The 15,826-nt window shown below is 36.7% G+C and overlaps 1 protein-coding gene across 1 annotated transcript; it reads right to left on the reverse strand.

Moving 5' to 3' along the window:
• Positions 1-429: 429 nt before the first annotated feature.
• Positions 430-2,983, reverse strand: LOC142630798 (two-component response regulator ARR5-like). The gene is made up of 5 exons (XM_075804850.1): positions 2,695-2,983; positions 2,491-2,567; positions 2,185-2,262; positions 1,945-2,015; positions 430-990 (listed from the first exon to the last, which is right to left on the reverse strand). The coding sequence occupies exons 1-5, from the start codon at positions 2,855-2,857 to the stop codon at positions 729-731; spliced, it is 651 nt and encodes a 216-aa protein (XP_075660965.1). The 5' UTR covers positions 2,858-2,983; the 3' UTR covers positions 430-728.
• Positions 2,984-15,826: the final 12,843 nt, after the last annotated feature.

Below are 15,826 nucleotides of genomic sequence, written 5' to 3' on the forward strand. Positions count from 1 at the left end.
TGCATAACTTCAAATTTCACACCAATTCTAGATCGAGTACACCATCACAGCTCACAAAGTCACATGTACAGACTAGTCTACATTTATGACCCCATGTTTTTTCTTTTAACAGAGATTTCTGACACCATAATATCAATTCAACCAGAAGAGTATATGCTATAGTGTGAAGGTTATGTTTAACAGTTCAAGCTCATACGAGAGTTGAACTTGGGCAGGGAGTTAACCAGCAGAACACCTCAGTATAGGCAACTAGTGATGCCCAATCTTATTGATTATGCTCAATACCGATGAATTATTGGGCCTGAAATTTCTCTTTAGACATCATGTAGATAAAGATGAACAGCTATCAAAAATACATTTGTAGTAACCTTTGCAGAAGAAATCACATAATGGGAAAGTAACATTAAACCAAGAGATGCATTAAAAAACTGATGCACAAAATAACCCCTTGAATTAATTTGTGATTCTTCTATCTCGTTATAAGGAAATTCAACTATACACCAACAAAGCGGATGAGAAACAAAAAGAATATATTTCCTAGTATTTGTGATTCTTCTATCTCGTTTTATCTCTATTTTCGGGTTCTAGTTACATGCTCACGTCAGCAGTTATGCAGGCCAGTGTAAAATCTCAAATATAAGATCGAAATCATCTCCAGCCAAACAAAAACACCAAGGACGGGGGTGCCAACAAAAAAATATTGCCAGTCAAATGCAAAAAATAGTAAATCAGTCTTTGTTACGCAGTTTGGCCCTCTTTGATGAACGTGCAGATGGTGATGATGATGGCATTAGAGGCGATGATGGATCACAAGCAACAGATGGTGATGGTGATGATAAGGAAGCGTAATCATCTAGTCGTTTTCTCTTGAGAATTCTTGTTTCTCCACCATCCTTTCCATCCCCTTTCATTATGAAATCTTTCAAGCGCTTCACATCATCCAATTTTACAGGCTTCAGTAGAAACTCCTCTGCCCCTTCCTCCAAACACCTGTTAATCAGTAATAAAATAAGCTGTCAATAGGTTTCCATTGCAAAGCAAAACCAAATTTAAGAAAACCACAGGAACATCAAACAGAGTTAAGAAGTCGAATAAAATTTACACAATAAACTAGTAAATATAAATCCTAATAATCTTTCATCAAGTTCATTAAGACAATAAAGGAGTGACCTCAATTGCAATTGCAATTGCAACATCATCCAAATTTATGTAATTTATTCTAGGCCCGAGTGATAAAACATTGAAAATTTTGATTAGTTCATCAACTAGAGACCATAATTTCACATCCTAATCTTCCTCAATTTTGTGTCAGTCCTGTATTTGCAGAAAAATCATGAGAAGATGTGCTAATATCCAAGAGATCCCTCTTATAAGATCTACCAAGCGATATTACAAAATCATCTTGTGGGCCATGATCTGTAGCATGTGAGGTGATGGACAATCATATACTACCATTATTTCAATGAAAGTAGCCTAACGCTACAAATCCACATCAGAACATGTTATGTTCATACTCTGCTTAATTCAGACATCATATATGAATCATATCACATGCTGAAGGCATAATTGTTACCAAATGAAATAAAAATTCGCACATTGGATTCACAAAATCCACCCTATTTCTGTTTAGGATCAGATCAGATTCAGATCATAATTCCCATATCAAGTATGCCATACACACAAACAACCCAATTGAGTATGTCCACATATAGTTATTATTATAATAATCAGATCCGACAGATTACGATTTCTATCAATCATTAACAAACAGAGAATTTCACCATGTTTGCTGTTCATTAATAAAAAAGACATAATCCAGAATTACCATGCGCATTTGCTAATAAAATCACATCAATTATGAACCTAGGTTGACACTTGCAAATGAATGATGTTCCCTCCAACCAAATACTGATGCAAACACAAAAGATTGAATAAAGAAATTACCTATCAATACGAGTCAAGATATTCTCGGATGACATGACCACCACCGGTATCTCTCTCAAAACTGATGATTCCTGCTTGAAAAGTAGCCCAAAAGCAAAACAACGTTAATATCAACAAGCAACACTAAAATAACATTTTGGTGTCTGAATCCTTCAAAAGTATAAGGTTTCTGTGATATGCTTTTTACCATTAAACCAAAAAATTAAAACAAGAAGAAGAAGACGAAAAGAAAATACAAACCTTGATCTTCTTAAGCAATTCATATCCGGTCATCCCTGGCATTGAATAATCGGTCATTATGAGATTAACTTTCAAACCCTGCAACCATAGCCATAAAAATTCCTTCAGCAGTGGTTATCACAATTACTAATATAAAGAAGAGAACTTGAACGTTTGGTTGAGTTTCTGAGAAAATCCAAGAAAAGAAAAGGGTCCAAGCACTTTTCTTTCTTTTCTTCTCCTTTCCCACACTTTCTTTGCAACCAAACATAGTTTAAAAAAACATCTACACACATACGAACAGAGTAGTCCAAGCTTATTTCTTACATTGAAACCAACCGATGCTCTCTCTCCATCCAAACCCAGATACTGCAAAGCCCTTGTTCCACTCTCTACAGCAGTGACTGCATATATAAGCATTTACATGATCATCAAAAACCAGGCTTCAAAAACCAATCAAAACCCAAATCTTTTTTCCATTTTTTCAAACCAAAAACAGCATCTACAGAATCATTCACAGCCTATGTATACCTTTACAAGACGAGATTTTTAGCAACCTTTCAATGACTTTCCGGTCCACAAGGCTGTCATCAACAGCAAGAACATGCAACTCTGATGATGATGATGAATCATCACAAACCTGGCCAACAGTCTCCGTCAAGCTCCGCCTGAAAACCTCGCCGGCTGTCGCCATTCGCCGGAAAATTCACCTCACAACTGTTTCTCAGGCTCTAAGCTGAAATGGGTAACTCTCAGCTTTCTTAGTTCTACGTAAAATAAGTGATAAAATAGTTGAAACTCACAGAGCGAGAAATGTGAGAGTTTGTGGAGGACTTTATAGCACAGTTTATAGGAAAGAGAGTGTGTGTGTGTGTGTGTGTGTAGGTGTAGCTTTTGCTTTAAATTAATCACACAAAAAAAAAAAAAAAGTTAAAGCTTAAGATTCTGAGGATCCAAAAATAAAAGATTTTCTTTCTCTCTTTTTCTGTTAGCAAATCTAGCAGAGAGGATTATGGAGATTATCCTCCGACTCATTTGTCCTCTTGTCCTATCAACGAAATTTCAAAAGATTTTTAATTTTTCATGTAGTAAATAGTCTTTGTCAGAGTAGACAAAACGTATAACGTATTATTTTGTTTTTGTGGGTTACTTTTTTTCTTTTTCTTTTTTTGTCACTGGTTCACACTCAGTTTTGAGAGTGAGGAATTTGACTTGGGTACAGTAGTAGTGTAAAACTACAGAACATTTTGTCTGAACTTTTTATGTCGGAGGGAAAAATAAATAAAACACACAAAAGCATGCTATGTTATGGAAAAGAAAACGACAAAGTATATGATGTGATTTTTCATAAAAAAATTTTGTATACAATAATGTTTAGGGGAAGGTGAAAAATACCATGTGAATTTGAATTAGGTTTTTTGTGTTTTTAATTTATTAATATTTTTTAACGTTTCATCTTTTTTAGGTGCAATTATTCTTTTATGAACTTTCAACAAATAATTAATAAATAAAATTTCAAAAAAACTTATCTAAACACGCATATATTCATTATGGTTATTTATTTATATTATTAATAAAATGATTCTCTATTTGGTTTTCAACCTTTTGTATACTAAAATATTTTTACTTAGCCTCCGTTTAGATACCAATAAAAAATAAAAGTTATGTCACTATTCAGCTAATTTTTGTTACTATTCATAGGCTTTACTGTATTATTTTAGCTAATTTTTACTTTTATCTACAGTATTTTCAGTAATAAGATTTCAGTTTCAGCAAAATAAATGGTATCCAAACAGACCCTTAAATTCTTAAACCTTCTAAAATACCCCTATTTTTTAGTTAAATAATTTTAAAAAATTTAAAAATAAAAACTGGTTAAAAGAGTAATTTATTATTTTTAAAAGAATTTCTAACTTTAGGCTTTCAAACTTTTATCAAAATCTTAAAAATTAGAACATTATCTATTTCTCACTTTTAAACATTATTTCACTAAACCTTTTTTTTTTAAGTCTTACTACACGCGCAAAACGCGTGTGATGAATCTAGTGCGTTATAACATTTTTCAAATCATAGTCTCATCCAAAATAACTTCGATCAATGTTTACTGGTTAGTGAGAATAATAAAACAAAATGATTTTAGGGGTAAAATGTTATTTGGGGGAAAAACAAAAAAGGAAGAATTTTAACACTCTTTTTCTTCTAAATTTTTACTAAAGTGTATTTATTTGGCTTAAGCTTATAAGTTCAATTTTTAACTTTTATATACAATTTATTAAAATCTCATTTTTTTTATAATATAATTTTTTTCACTTTTTAAAAATACAAGTATACTTTAGCATATTTTCAGTAAAAAAAAAAACTATTTCTATACCAACCAAATCGGTATTACTATAGTGACAAATTCCAAGGTAAAAAAATATTGTGATAAGTTACAGCTTTATCACTAAAATTTTCTCTTTCCTAAAAGGTAAAACCTATATAAGTGTTAGATGGAAAGTTCGGTGATTTACGCAAGATCTTGTTTGGATCTGGACCACTACGGATTCTATATTGTCAAATGTTTATTAAATTAACTTTTTTTTGTTTTTTGCATGGACCATCCTTTGATTCCAAAAGTTTTCAGGGCCTTTAGTGAAGTAGAAAGCTAAAGTTTTTAAAATAAAAATAATGTCCTTGTAGGCATTCCTTGATACAAAATTAAACGTCACTATTTTCTAGATTTGTAGATTCACAAGATACGGGAAAATCTTGTTGAACCAAAATCAAAAGTGGGATACAACTGCATTGAATTTATTTTCTTGCATTATACTTCTTGGCACTTGATTATAGTTTTTCATGACATGGATGGATTGGAAGCCTACAACTACTTTATTTTTGATAGGTAAGAAACGATTTAATTACCACTATTAATAGATCACCTATCATGATCTATATCTTTATTATAAGATTTTGTAAGCAGATCTTGTACTTCTTGTACACCTCAGCTTAGGGCACTTAATGTTTAATTTATTTTAAAGAAATTGTGGATATATGTAATTATTAACCGCACAAAAATGTATTATAGAGGAAAAGGTAAGTGGCTAACAAATAAGTGCCAAAAAACTCATTGGTAGTTCTGTATAAATAAAGAAACCCAATTGAAAGTGGCACATAACTAATGCATGGCATGCACCTATTGAATTGGGGAGTAAATCCAAACAAGTTGGTACCATTTTTTTTAGATTTGATTGATTAACATCTAACTTCTGATTATGATTGGAACCCAACGCGTTGATTCTTAGAAATTTCTTTTCTAAATCATTTTATAAACACCTACGTGACAAAGCTAATTTTTTTGAGAAAGAGTTTCAACCTGTGGCGTTCACTCCTGATAATGGCTCTTTATCATCAGACCAAGACACCAATCAGTTTTTGGTGTAGACGGAGATTGAACCCCATATCTCTTATACAACCATCAAAGATTTTACCAATTGAGCTAACTGGAACCCATCATGACAAAGCTAATTAGAATTATTTGAATAGTAAATTTCTCATTTAAAAAAATAATTGTTGAGTTACAAAGTGGGTTTGATATTTTTTTTTTATGGAAAAAATTAATAAATGTTCTAAGAGCATTGGTTCAATGATTATTTTTTAAAACTTTGCATAAGAAAAGAAAAAAATAACTGGTTTTTTGACAACTTTATATATTTTTGATGAAACTGATGTTTTTCTTTCCTAAGATGGCCTATTAATAAATGCTCTAAGAGCACTTGTTATCCAGGCCTTTTCTTATGAGTCCTATTAATGAACATCGTTAAACAATATTATTAATAAGTTATTATAACCACCGCACACCCTTGGTGCGATAGTTACTCCATAAGTATAAGTGCTTATGGGGTGTGGGGTGTGGGGGGTAAGGGCCAGATCTCAAGTCTCTAAAAGGAAGTTTCAAACACATATACATTTAGATTAGATTAGAGTTGAATTATATCTTGTATAAAATATATATATATATATATTATAAGAAAATTTTGACAATATTCTTATGAAAAATATTAAAATTTGTTAAAAAATTATTATTTTTCCTTTTCTTATTAAAAAAAATTTCTAAAATAATTCATGCATTCAGTAACCTTTTTAATTTTTTTATTAACAACTTTAGTTGATGAATTGAAAACTTTTGGTTGGGAAGAATTATAGTATTGACCAAAGGCCAAGACCATATTAAATATTTATAAATGAAATTAATCTACCCATGGCAACTCGGTGTTAACTAAAACCGAGAAGGACTCGAAACGGCGGCGTCAAAATAAGAAAGCCGCCCTTAGCCGGCTGAGTAATTAAAGCCTTAAAAAAGGCCCACCTCCCAAAATATATATTATAGTACGATCACATAATCTTACCTGATCTGCTGCCAGGTGTGGACCCAATACCCAAAAAAGTGAATACTTTTTACTTTATTTATTTATTTTTTTCCCTTGAAATTGTACTTTGTAGCGGTATATTATCTCATATAAATATGTGTTTATTTTAAAAATATATATAAATATATATATATATATGTAAAAAGTTGAATAAAAATATATGTAATATTATTTAAAAATTAAAAAAATATATCAAACGAACTATATATATTATATATATCTGGAGAAAGTTGACATTTTTAATTATATATATTTGGAGAAAGTTGACATTTTTAATTATAATTTTTTATTATTAAACAAAAACGTTAATAAGTTTATCCCTCACACTATCTGAAACCCACTTATTTCCAATATGTTTGTATGTGCATGAAGGTTGAGATTATATTAAATGCTACATTTAATAAATACCACTCACTATTGTCCAATTAGCTGGCTAACTAAAATTAGATTAGATATGCTTTGGATTTGACGCCGTGATCTTGTGGGGATTGGATTGGATCTGTATTTTCATTTACTTTTTTTCTCTGTCTGTGAAATCATATTGCTTGGCTTTTTGGAGGAAACATAATCTGAGATCTCTCTTAGTTCCAGATCCAAGTGGATTTTTGCATATATTTGACAGTATAGAGTCAGAGATAAAGAGATATTACATACAATTTTCATGGCCATGGGTGGGTGTGGGGAACCGATTTTGCTGTTTGTTCTTTCATTTTTCACATCGATTCTGAAGTGACTAAACCTTCTATTCATAAACAGTTGGTGACTTTGGTATAGTCTCTATTATATAGTTAGTAAAGATCATTATATATATCTAGGCAGATTTTATTCCAAATCTTAATAATATTTTGTTGATTTCATGATTTTTGAGCAACAAAGAGATGGGCAGTGTGAAACATTGTATTGGTGGTGCTGAATTGCTTATATGATTCGAATCCTTAGAGAGTGATTGGCACCGGCATTCCTTTGTAAGTTGTAACCTCTTAGAGCATCCCAGTGATGTAAACTTTCTTTCTATTTTACACACTCATTTTTACAAATTATCCACGTCAGTTTATCTATTCTATACATTTATTCAATAAAATATTTATTCTTTTATAATTTTTTATTGTTCTTTCCCTTACCGCCTCTTTCTCACAGACCCAATCCGAAACCCATCTCTCCCTCACCGCCTCTCTCTCACTGATAATGAGACAATTAGACAGACTCAAAGTTTGATCTTTTGTCATTCAAATTTCAAAAAGTTGCAATTTTTTCAGTGACTCACCCAGTCATGTTGCACTAAGTGTAGGCGAGGAACGTGGCAACATCGATACTAATCACGAGCAACGCTTTATAAGCCTTATCCTTGTCGTCTTCAAATTTTGAAACAAGGAAGGACTCGACGCAGTGGAGCAACTCAGTCAGTGGAGGAGGACTCATCATCAGTGAGTTGTTGAAGGACGAGTTTGGCGGCGTCGGAGGATAGAGTGCGGAGAAAGTTGCCGGCCTCGATTGAAGAGAGGAAGTGGTTGAGGAACAAGGTGTGAGTTTGATGTTGATCGGACGGCTGTGGTTGAGGAGGAGGGGAGGAATTAGAGATGAGAAAAAGGAGAGCACCAGAGATAAGAGAGAGAAAAAACTAATAAAATAATAAATGCAAGTGTTACGGTAAACGTTCATATATGCAAGGTTACTCTAGCAATTGTGCATAAATACACAATTTTACAACCACTAATGTGAGTGTTTTTTTCTCAAAATGTGTAAAATAAGTACATTTTTCTATTTTGCACAACTTTGGATCAACTAATGCAGTTGCTTTGATCTTCAAAACTGTGACTGCAGCTAAAGTTAAAAAATTTAACTTTGAGCTACTATGGGCTGCTGTCAATGTTATCAAAATCGGGATCCTACGTAGGATTGTGGGAAGTAGGTGAGATCGTAGATTGTAGAATCGAATGGTAGATCGTAAGATCTTACATTATTTGAGAAAAAAATACACATTGGTATGTTAAATAATCACATAAATTATACATTCATTGATATAATTACCATATATCACTACATCCACTTGTAAGCATCATTTAAAGAGACCAAAAACCTCAAAATGTGATAGTATTGAGATATTTTTTTTATTTGGGTCCAACCAACACTCTGTCTCATTAGAGTAGAAAAACTTGATCTATTGAGATTTTATTTTTCATTTAGGTCCAACTGAGCCCTCTATCAAGTTAAAAAAGATTACAAAAAACCAAGGTCGTTTGGGATCGTCAAAATCGTATGATCTTACCGATTCTAAATAATCGCAAAGATCCTTGAAAGATCCGAATCGTTTTGAGCAGGTGAAATCGTAAAATCGTAGGATTTAGATCGAGATTTTAACAATCATGGCTGCTGTAGCTCAAAACTTAAAACAAAAAATAATATTTTAATGTAGAATGTTTTAAAAAAAAATTTAATGTATTGACAGTTGTGGTTGTTGGTTATTGTGTTAGATATATTATTCTATTGTGTTGTTTATATTATTTTAATATGTTGAATGTTAATATATAACCTTTGTTGTAGAGTGTATTATAAAGTGGATTGTTAAAATAGAGAAAGTAGTGTTTTGAGTTACTAAAACCTAAATATTTTAGATGCTTTGCTGTGAATGCTCTTATACCCTAGATTTTATCTTTCATAATTACATAGCAAAAAAACAAAATAATCCAAAATGATGTTGTATAAATAGTCAAATTTAAAATGAATAGCGGAATTGCAAAAAAAAACTGAATAATGATGAATCCTTGCAATCGATCGAGTAGCCCTGCTAAGAAAGAGAGATCACAATTCTGCTTGAACCAATTAAGGGTTGGACGGGAAAATTCTTATGGTTAAATCAATAAACTAACGGGAGAGGAAGAGAAATGAAAATGGCAATGACTTGTTGTATTTTATTTTTGATAACCAAAATCTTCCTTTTCATTAATCTGTAAAGTCATTCAAGAAGGCTACATCAACAAGAATTCGTTGCTCAATAGCAGGTGGGGTGTCTTCCACCCAGACAATAAAATCATATACAAATTTGGCATTTTTTTTCCATGAGGTGTGCTGTAGAATTCTTTTTTCTGCAGATGTGCTTGACTTCCCATGAATCAAAACCACAGAGGCCCATCTTTGCTCCCTCAATCACCTTTAGAATGGAGCTTGGCGCGGTACTTCTTCCAGTCAGGGAATTAACAACAACTTGGGCTCACTTTCCAAGATTACATTATTTAAACTTAACTCCCTAGCTAAGATGAATCCTTCCTCAACAGCTTTGGCCTCCACTTCCAGGGCTTTCAGGGGAACTTCTAATTTTTTGCTCATAGCGCCCATTAACTGTCCTGCTTCATTTCTTATGACAACACCTACACCACAGCACCCCAACTCCTTAAACACCGCCCTATCAACGTTTATCTTGTAGAAACCTCTTTTTGGAGGAGTCCAAACCTGACTGCTTGGAGGTGCAGGTCTCAACTGGACTTCGTTGGATTGTTTGACTTCCCTCAGGTAGGCAGCCACCTCTTTGACAATCAGTTCCGAGCTTTTGCTCTTCCCCCCATGACAAACTAGGTTTCTGTTATTCCAAATGCCCCATGCCGTTGCTGCAAACAACTCCCAGTCAATCCCAAACCGCCTCTTCAATATGTCCCACATTATATCCACAAAGTCCTTTGGTATGCTCTCCATGCTAGGTAGCTTCAGTCTTGTATTACTCCATACCTCCTCTGCCACTTTGCATCCCACAGGATATACCCAGATGTTTCACAGCCACCACACAGGTTGCATTCCTCATTCCTCCCAATCCCCCTAGCCCGAAGTTGGTACTTGGTTGGGAGAATGTTCGAGCATGCTCTCCACATAAACATTCATATCTTGTTTGGACAATTCAATTTCCAAATTTGTTTCCATAAAACTCTCATACCAGTTGTGTCTGAACATTCCCCCCCTTCCAACTTGGGGTGCGCTTCTCTCCGTAAAGTTTGGGCCACCTTATATGCACTATTGACTGTAAAATTACCCCTCGGCGTCCAAGCCCAAATAAGAGAATCACTCGGCAGCCGAGGGCTTAAAGGGATGCCCAGAATAACATTGGCTTCGTGGGGAAGGAACATTCTCCTTATTTTTGCAACATCCCAGGTTCTCATATCCTTATCTATAAGCTTAGCCACCACTTTAGAATCGGTCAAAAGGGGTTTTGGGCTTACAACTTTAAAAGCCTCCGGTGTTGGAAGCCAGCGGTCTTCCCAAATACTTTTTGCTCCCCATTACCAATGGCCCATCTGGAACCCCTTTCGGCAATACTTCTTGCTGCCATGATGTTTCTCCAAGCATAGGAAGGCTGACTACCCAACTTTGCTTCGAAGAAGCTATTCTTCACAAAGTATTTTGCTTTAAAAATTCTATGGATCAAGGAGTTTTGATTTTTCAAGATTCTCCAACCTTGCTTAGCGAGGAGAGCTAAGTTGAAGGCTTTCAAATCTCGAAAACCCATCCCACATTTTTCCTTTGTTGTGCACATCTTTTTCCGTGACAACCAAGGCATTTTCCTCTCCTTATCCTTTTGCCCCCACCAAAACTGCTTATCATGGAATTTAACTCCTTGCAAATTGAGTCTGGGAGCTTGAAGCAACTCATAGTGTACATTGGAGTAGCTTGAGCCACGGCCTTAATGAGAATCTCCCGACCAGCATTTGACAACAATTTGCCCTTCCAACTAGCTATATGCCTTCCAACTTGGTCTTTTATTCGGTTGAAGTCTTTTCTCTTCCGCTTCCCAATTAAAGGAGGTAAGCCTAGATATTTCTCATAGTGGTGGATGATTTGGGCCCCAAATTTTTGCTGCACATATACCTGAGTTTCCTTAGGTGTGTTTTTACTAAAAAAGAGAGAGGTTTTCCCTTTGTTGAGCTTCTGCCCTGATTCCATCTCGTAGTCCTCCAAAACCTTAATAACCCTATCACACTCTTCCATGGAAGCTCTACAGAACACAATGCTATCATCTGCAAACAAAAGGTGGGAGATTCGCGGGGCATTCCTACTTACAGCCATCCCCTTCAAGTTACCATCTTTCTCCTCCTTTTTTAGCATAGCCGATAAACCCTCGGCACATAACAAAAAGAGATAAGGGGAGATAAGGTCCCCCTGTCGCAGCCTTCTGGTCGGGATGATTTTCCCTTTCACCTCCCCATTTATTAGCACCGAATACTCCACCGTACGCACACACATCAACATGAGAGAAATCCAGCTTTCATTAAAACCCATCCTCCGCATCATGGCCTCCAAAAACACCCATTCTACCCTATCATAGGCTTTGCTCATATCGAGCTTAACCGCCATAAAAGCTTCCTTCCCTTTCCTCCTTTGATCTATACTATGCATCGTTTCAAACGCCACCAAGACATTGTCCAAAATAAGCCTACCCGAAACAAAGGCACTTTGGGACTCATCAATGATTTCACTGAGGATATTTTTTAGCCTATTTGCAAGTACTTTCGATATCAGCTTATAAATAGCATTACACAAACTGATAGGACGGTACTCTAACACTTTTTGGGGGGATTTCACCTTGGGAATGAGGCAAATATATGTTTCATTCATACCACAGGGCATAATACCAAAATTAAGAGAATCTAAGACACATTTAGTCACATTAGGGCCTACAGTTTCCCAATATTGTTGGAAAAATATAGGGTACATACCGTCTGGCCCGGGATCTTTTGTGGGATGCATTTGGTTGAGGGCTCGCCTGACTTCCTCTGCCTTGAAATCCTCCAGCAGTTTCTCGTTCATCTCCTGGGTAACCCTTTGGTTGACAGCACTCAGACTTGTATTGAAATTAGATGGGTGGTCTGACCTGAAGCTTGTCTCAAAATATTCAAAGATGGTTTTTTCGACGTCGTCCTGATTTTCTAGCCAAGTTCCCTCTATGCTCTGTATTCTTGTTATTCTATTTCGCCGACGTCTCTGGCTCGTTGTGGCATGGAAAAATTTGGTATTGCGATCTCCCCATTTAATCCATGAAGCTCTAGACCTTTGGCTCCACATAGTTTCCTCTCTAGTCAGCATTTCATTAATTTCTTTTCTCAGCTCTAGAATCTCCTCTGCCTTCTCATGCAGACAATTTAGGCCCTCAAGTTGTTGCAATCTATCCTATTTTTGCTTCAACGCTTTATTCATGTTTCCAAAGACTCTCCAATTCCAGCCTTGGAGGCTCATTTGGCATCTCCTCAACCTGTCCATGATGCTATAACCCGACTCCCCGTGGTACGAGTCCCAAGCCTCTTCAACTACCTCCTTACAGCCTTCCTCCTTTACCCACATAGCCTCAAATTGAAAGCGCTTCTTTACTGGTTTTCTTGGATGCTCATTTTTCAGAAATAAAGTAAGTAGACAGTGATCAGAGCTAGACATGGACCTATGTTGAACTTTGGCTTTCGGGTAAAGCTCCGACCAATCGGAATTTGCTACTATTCTGTCAAGTCTGAGCAATGTCTTGTTCCCCCAACCGCCCGTTACACCACGTGAACCGTTGTCCAACAAAACCCAAATCAAAAAGACCGCATCAAAAAGTCTCGTTTCGATGCATAATTTCGTTGAAGTCACCGAAAACAACCCACGACATCATACATTGATTCTTCAGAGTCTCGAGAAGCTTCCACGAAGTATGTCTCTTCCCTGCATCAGGATGACCATAGAAACCGGTTGCCTTCCATGAACTTTACCTCGACCCATCTCGGACCACCACGTTGATGTGTGAGTGCGAACAACTCTTCAAGCACACATTTGTACCTTCCTTCCAAATTAGAGCGAAACCCCCACTCCTACCGTCACTTGGGACCACAATACGTTGTGTAATTGAGCTTATGTTGGACTCCTTTTATTCTACGAACGCCGGCCTTCGTCTCAGACAAAAACACCAGCACCGGGTCCTTCTCCTTCACCGCATCGGTGAGATTTCGAACTGCCAGGGAGGACCTGAGACCCCGGCAATTCCATGCGAAGATACTCATGAGGCTCGGCGGTGCTGCGCCGCAGCCACCGCCACTCCGCCATCCCTTTTTTCTTCCTTTCTCTCTTGATCTTCCTCTCGTTGATGTTCTTCGCACCCTAGAGTATTCCTCTGTATCTGACTCTTTCTCCGCTTCGAAACAAGTGAGTTTGGATCTAACTCTTGTACAGGGGTCGGGCCACCTCTTTTTTGCTTTTTTGGGCTTAAAACTTTAGTGGGCTTACTCGGTTTGGCATTCCTAGGCTTCCTAATCCAATGCCCACTCGATGGGCCGAGCTTGGATGAGACCCACCCATCATTTGGATCAAAGTACATGGCCAATGGGCCCGTATCTGAAGCCTGGTCTGTATGGCTTTCCACGTTGTCTTCTTGAGCTTCTTTTGGCGCCATAACATACTTAAATTTTGGCACATTGTCTGGGAATGGTGTCTGCTCCCATGTCATGCGTGGTATCTGATCCCCTATGTCTATGGGTTGGACCGAGGAGTTTGTATTATTTTGGGTGTTCATCTCACCTTGCTTTCCATCTCCCTTGCTCTGTTTTCCTTTTTCATGCAAGTCCTTCACAGATTGACAGTTTAGCTTATAGGTTTGCTTCTCTAGGCTTTTTGTTTCTTCTCCCCGATCTGTCACCATCGCCACGTATGCCCTATTCCCCTTGCACGCCTTTTCAGACGCATCGGTCTGCTCTGCCTCCGTCGCCCTCTTCTTCGCCTCCCCACTTGTTGCCACCTTCCCTTTGATCGGGCTGGTGCTCTGTTTTTCCCCCTCTATTGTATTTCTTCTGCCCGACTCGCCTCTTAACCACACCCCATATTGCAACTGTTCTTCCTCACTCAATCCATAAGCATCCGTTGCCTCTGTACATTCTCTTAGTGCATGGCAAAGGATTCCACACCTATAACAGAAATTGGGGAGTCGTTCGTATCTGAACTGTATCCACCTGCTCTCCCCTCCTTCAATGGTGACCTTTTTTCCTCTCATGAGCTTTTTAGTGACGTCTATCTTGACCCTTACCCGAAGATATTTGCCCCATTGCACTCCCGAGTCAGCAACATCAACTTCCATAACAGACCCCAGTTTGGACCCAATAGCCCAAGCCATTTCTTTAGTTCTACATTTCAATGGTAAGTTGAAAATCTGGACCCAGAAAGGAGACCATGTCAGTTCGATCTCCCTCAGTGTTAGTTCCCCTTCGAATTCTTGTATAATCACCAACTGCTTCTCGTAGCTCCATGGTGACATATCATACTCTCTTTATGTCTCTTTCGTCCCCAAACTCCGCTAGGAACAAGTCATCCTCAAGTTCGCTAATATTGACTCCTTTGCTCGGCCTCCATAGCATTCTCTGATTTTTTCGTAGAGCTTCCACCTGAACACTCCTATGGGAAAGAATCTTTAAAACTGCACACAATCTACCTCTCTCTTTTGCCGCTCTAGTGCTGCTATTTCCTAGAGTTATGCCCTCGTCTTCTTCCTCCGTGAAGGACAGCTTCCTCCACAACTCTTCCAATTCTTCTGCCATAACACTCCGCTTCTATTTCCCCTTCCTTAATAACCCCCATGATGTTGATGGGAGAAAAACCTCTAGCTCAACTCTATTTGAGAAGAAACAGAGGAAAGGAAAGACCACGTACCTCGTATGTCCTCACTCAAAGGAGAACACTCCACTTCTTGCACACAGCAAGAACTTCATTGCTTCCACGTGCCTAAGGGCCCGAGAGCACAAACGTTCAATACTAACAACTCATCGTATGATTTAGTAAAGTCGAGAAGACATATGTTAGGGAAGTAGTGTAATTTGAGCAAAAATGTGAATATCAGTTGTTGGAATGAAATAAGTGCTAATGTAAATGGTTTTTCTTTTTTTTTTTTTAAGGGAAGAGAGTAAAATCTTATATTAAGAGAAACCAACTTATCAATCTAAATTACTTAATAAAATTGTGGTGGAGCATTCTTTATCTACACAAAAGAATTTGAGACATTTATTGTATGCCTAATCAGACTATGTGCAACTTTATTACTTTCTCTCTTAGTATGATAGTAACTTTTTTTTTTTTGAGAAACTGATAGTAACTTAATTGAGTAAAGAGCCTAGAACAAAACTTCGCATCTTGAATCAAAAGATCATAGGAAGCTAGAGACCCATCATTCTCAACTAAAACTTTTATGAGTACTTCAGAATCCCCTTCCAATAGAGCTTGTTCAATACCAATCTCTGAAGCAAACTCAAGCTCTCGAGCAGCAA

Source organism: Castanea sativa, chromosome 4 (assembly GCF_040712315.1).
Source record: "Castanea sativa cultivar Marrone di Chiusa Pesio chromosome 4, ASM4071231v1".
NCBI lineage: Eukaryota > Viridiplantae > Streptophyta > Magnoliopsida > Fagales > Fagaceae > Castanea > Castanea sativa.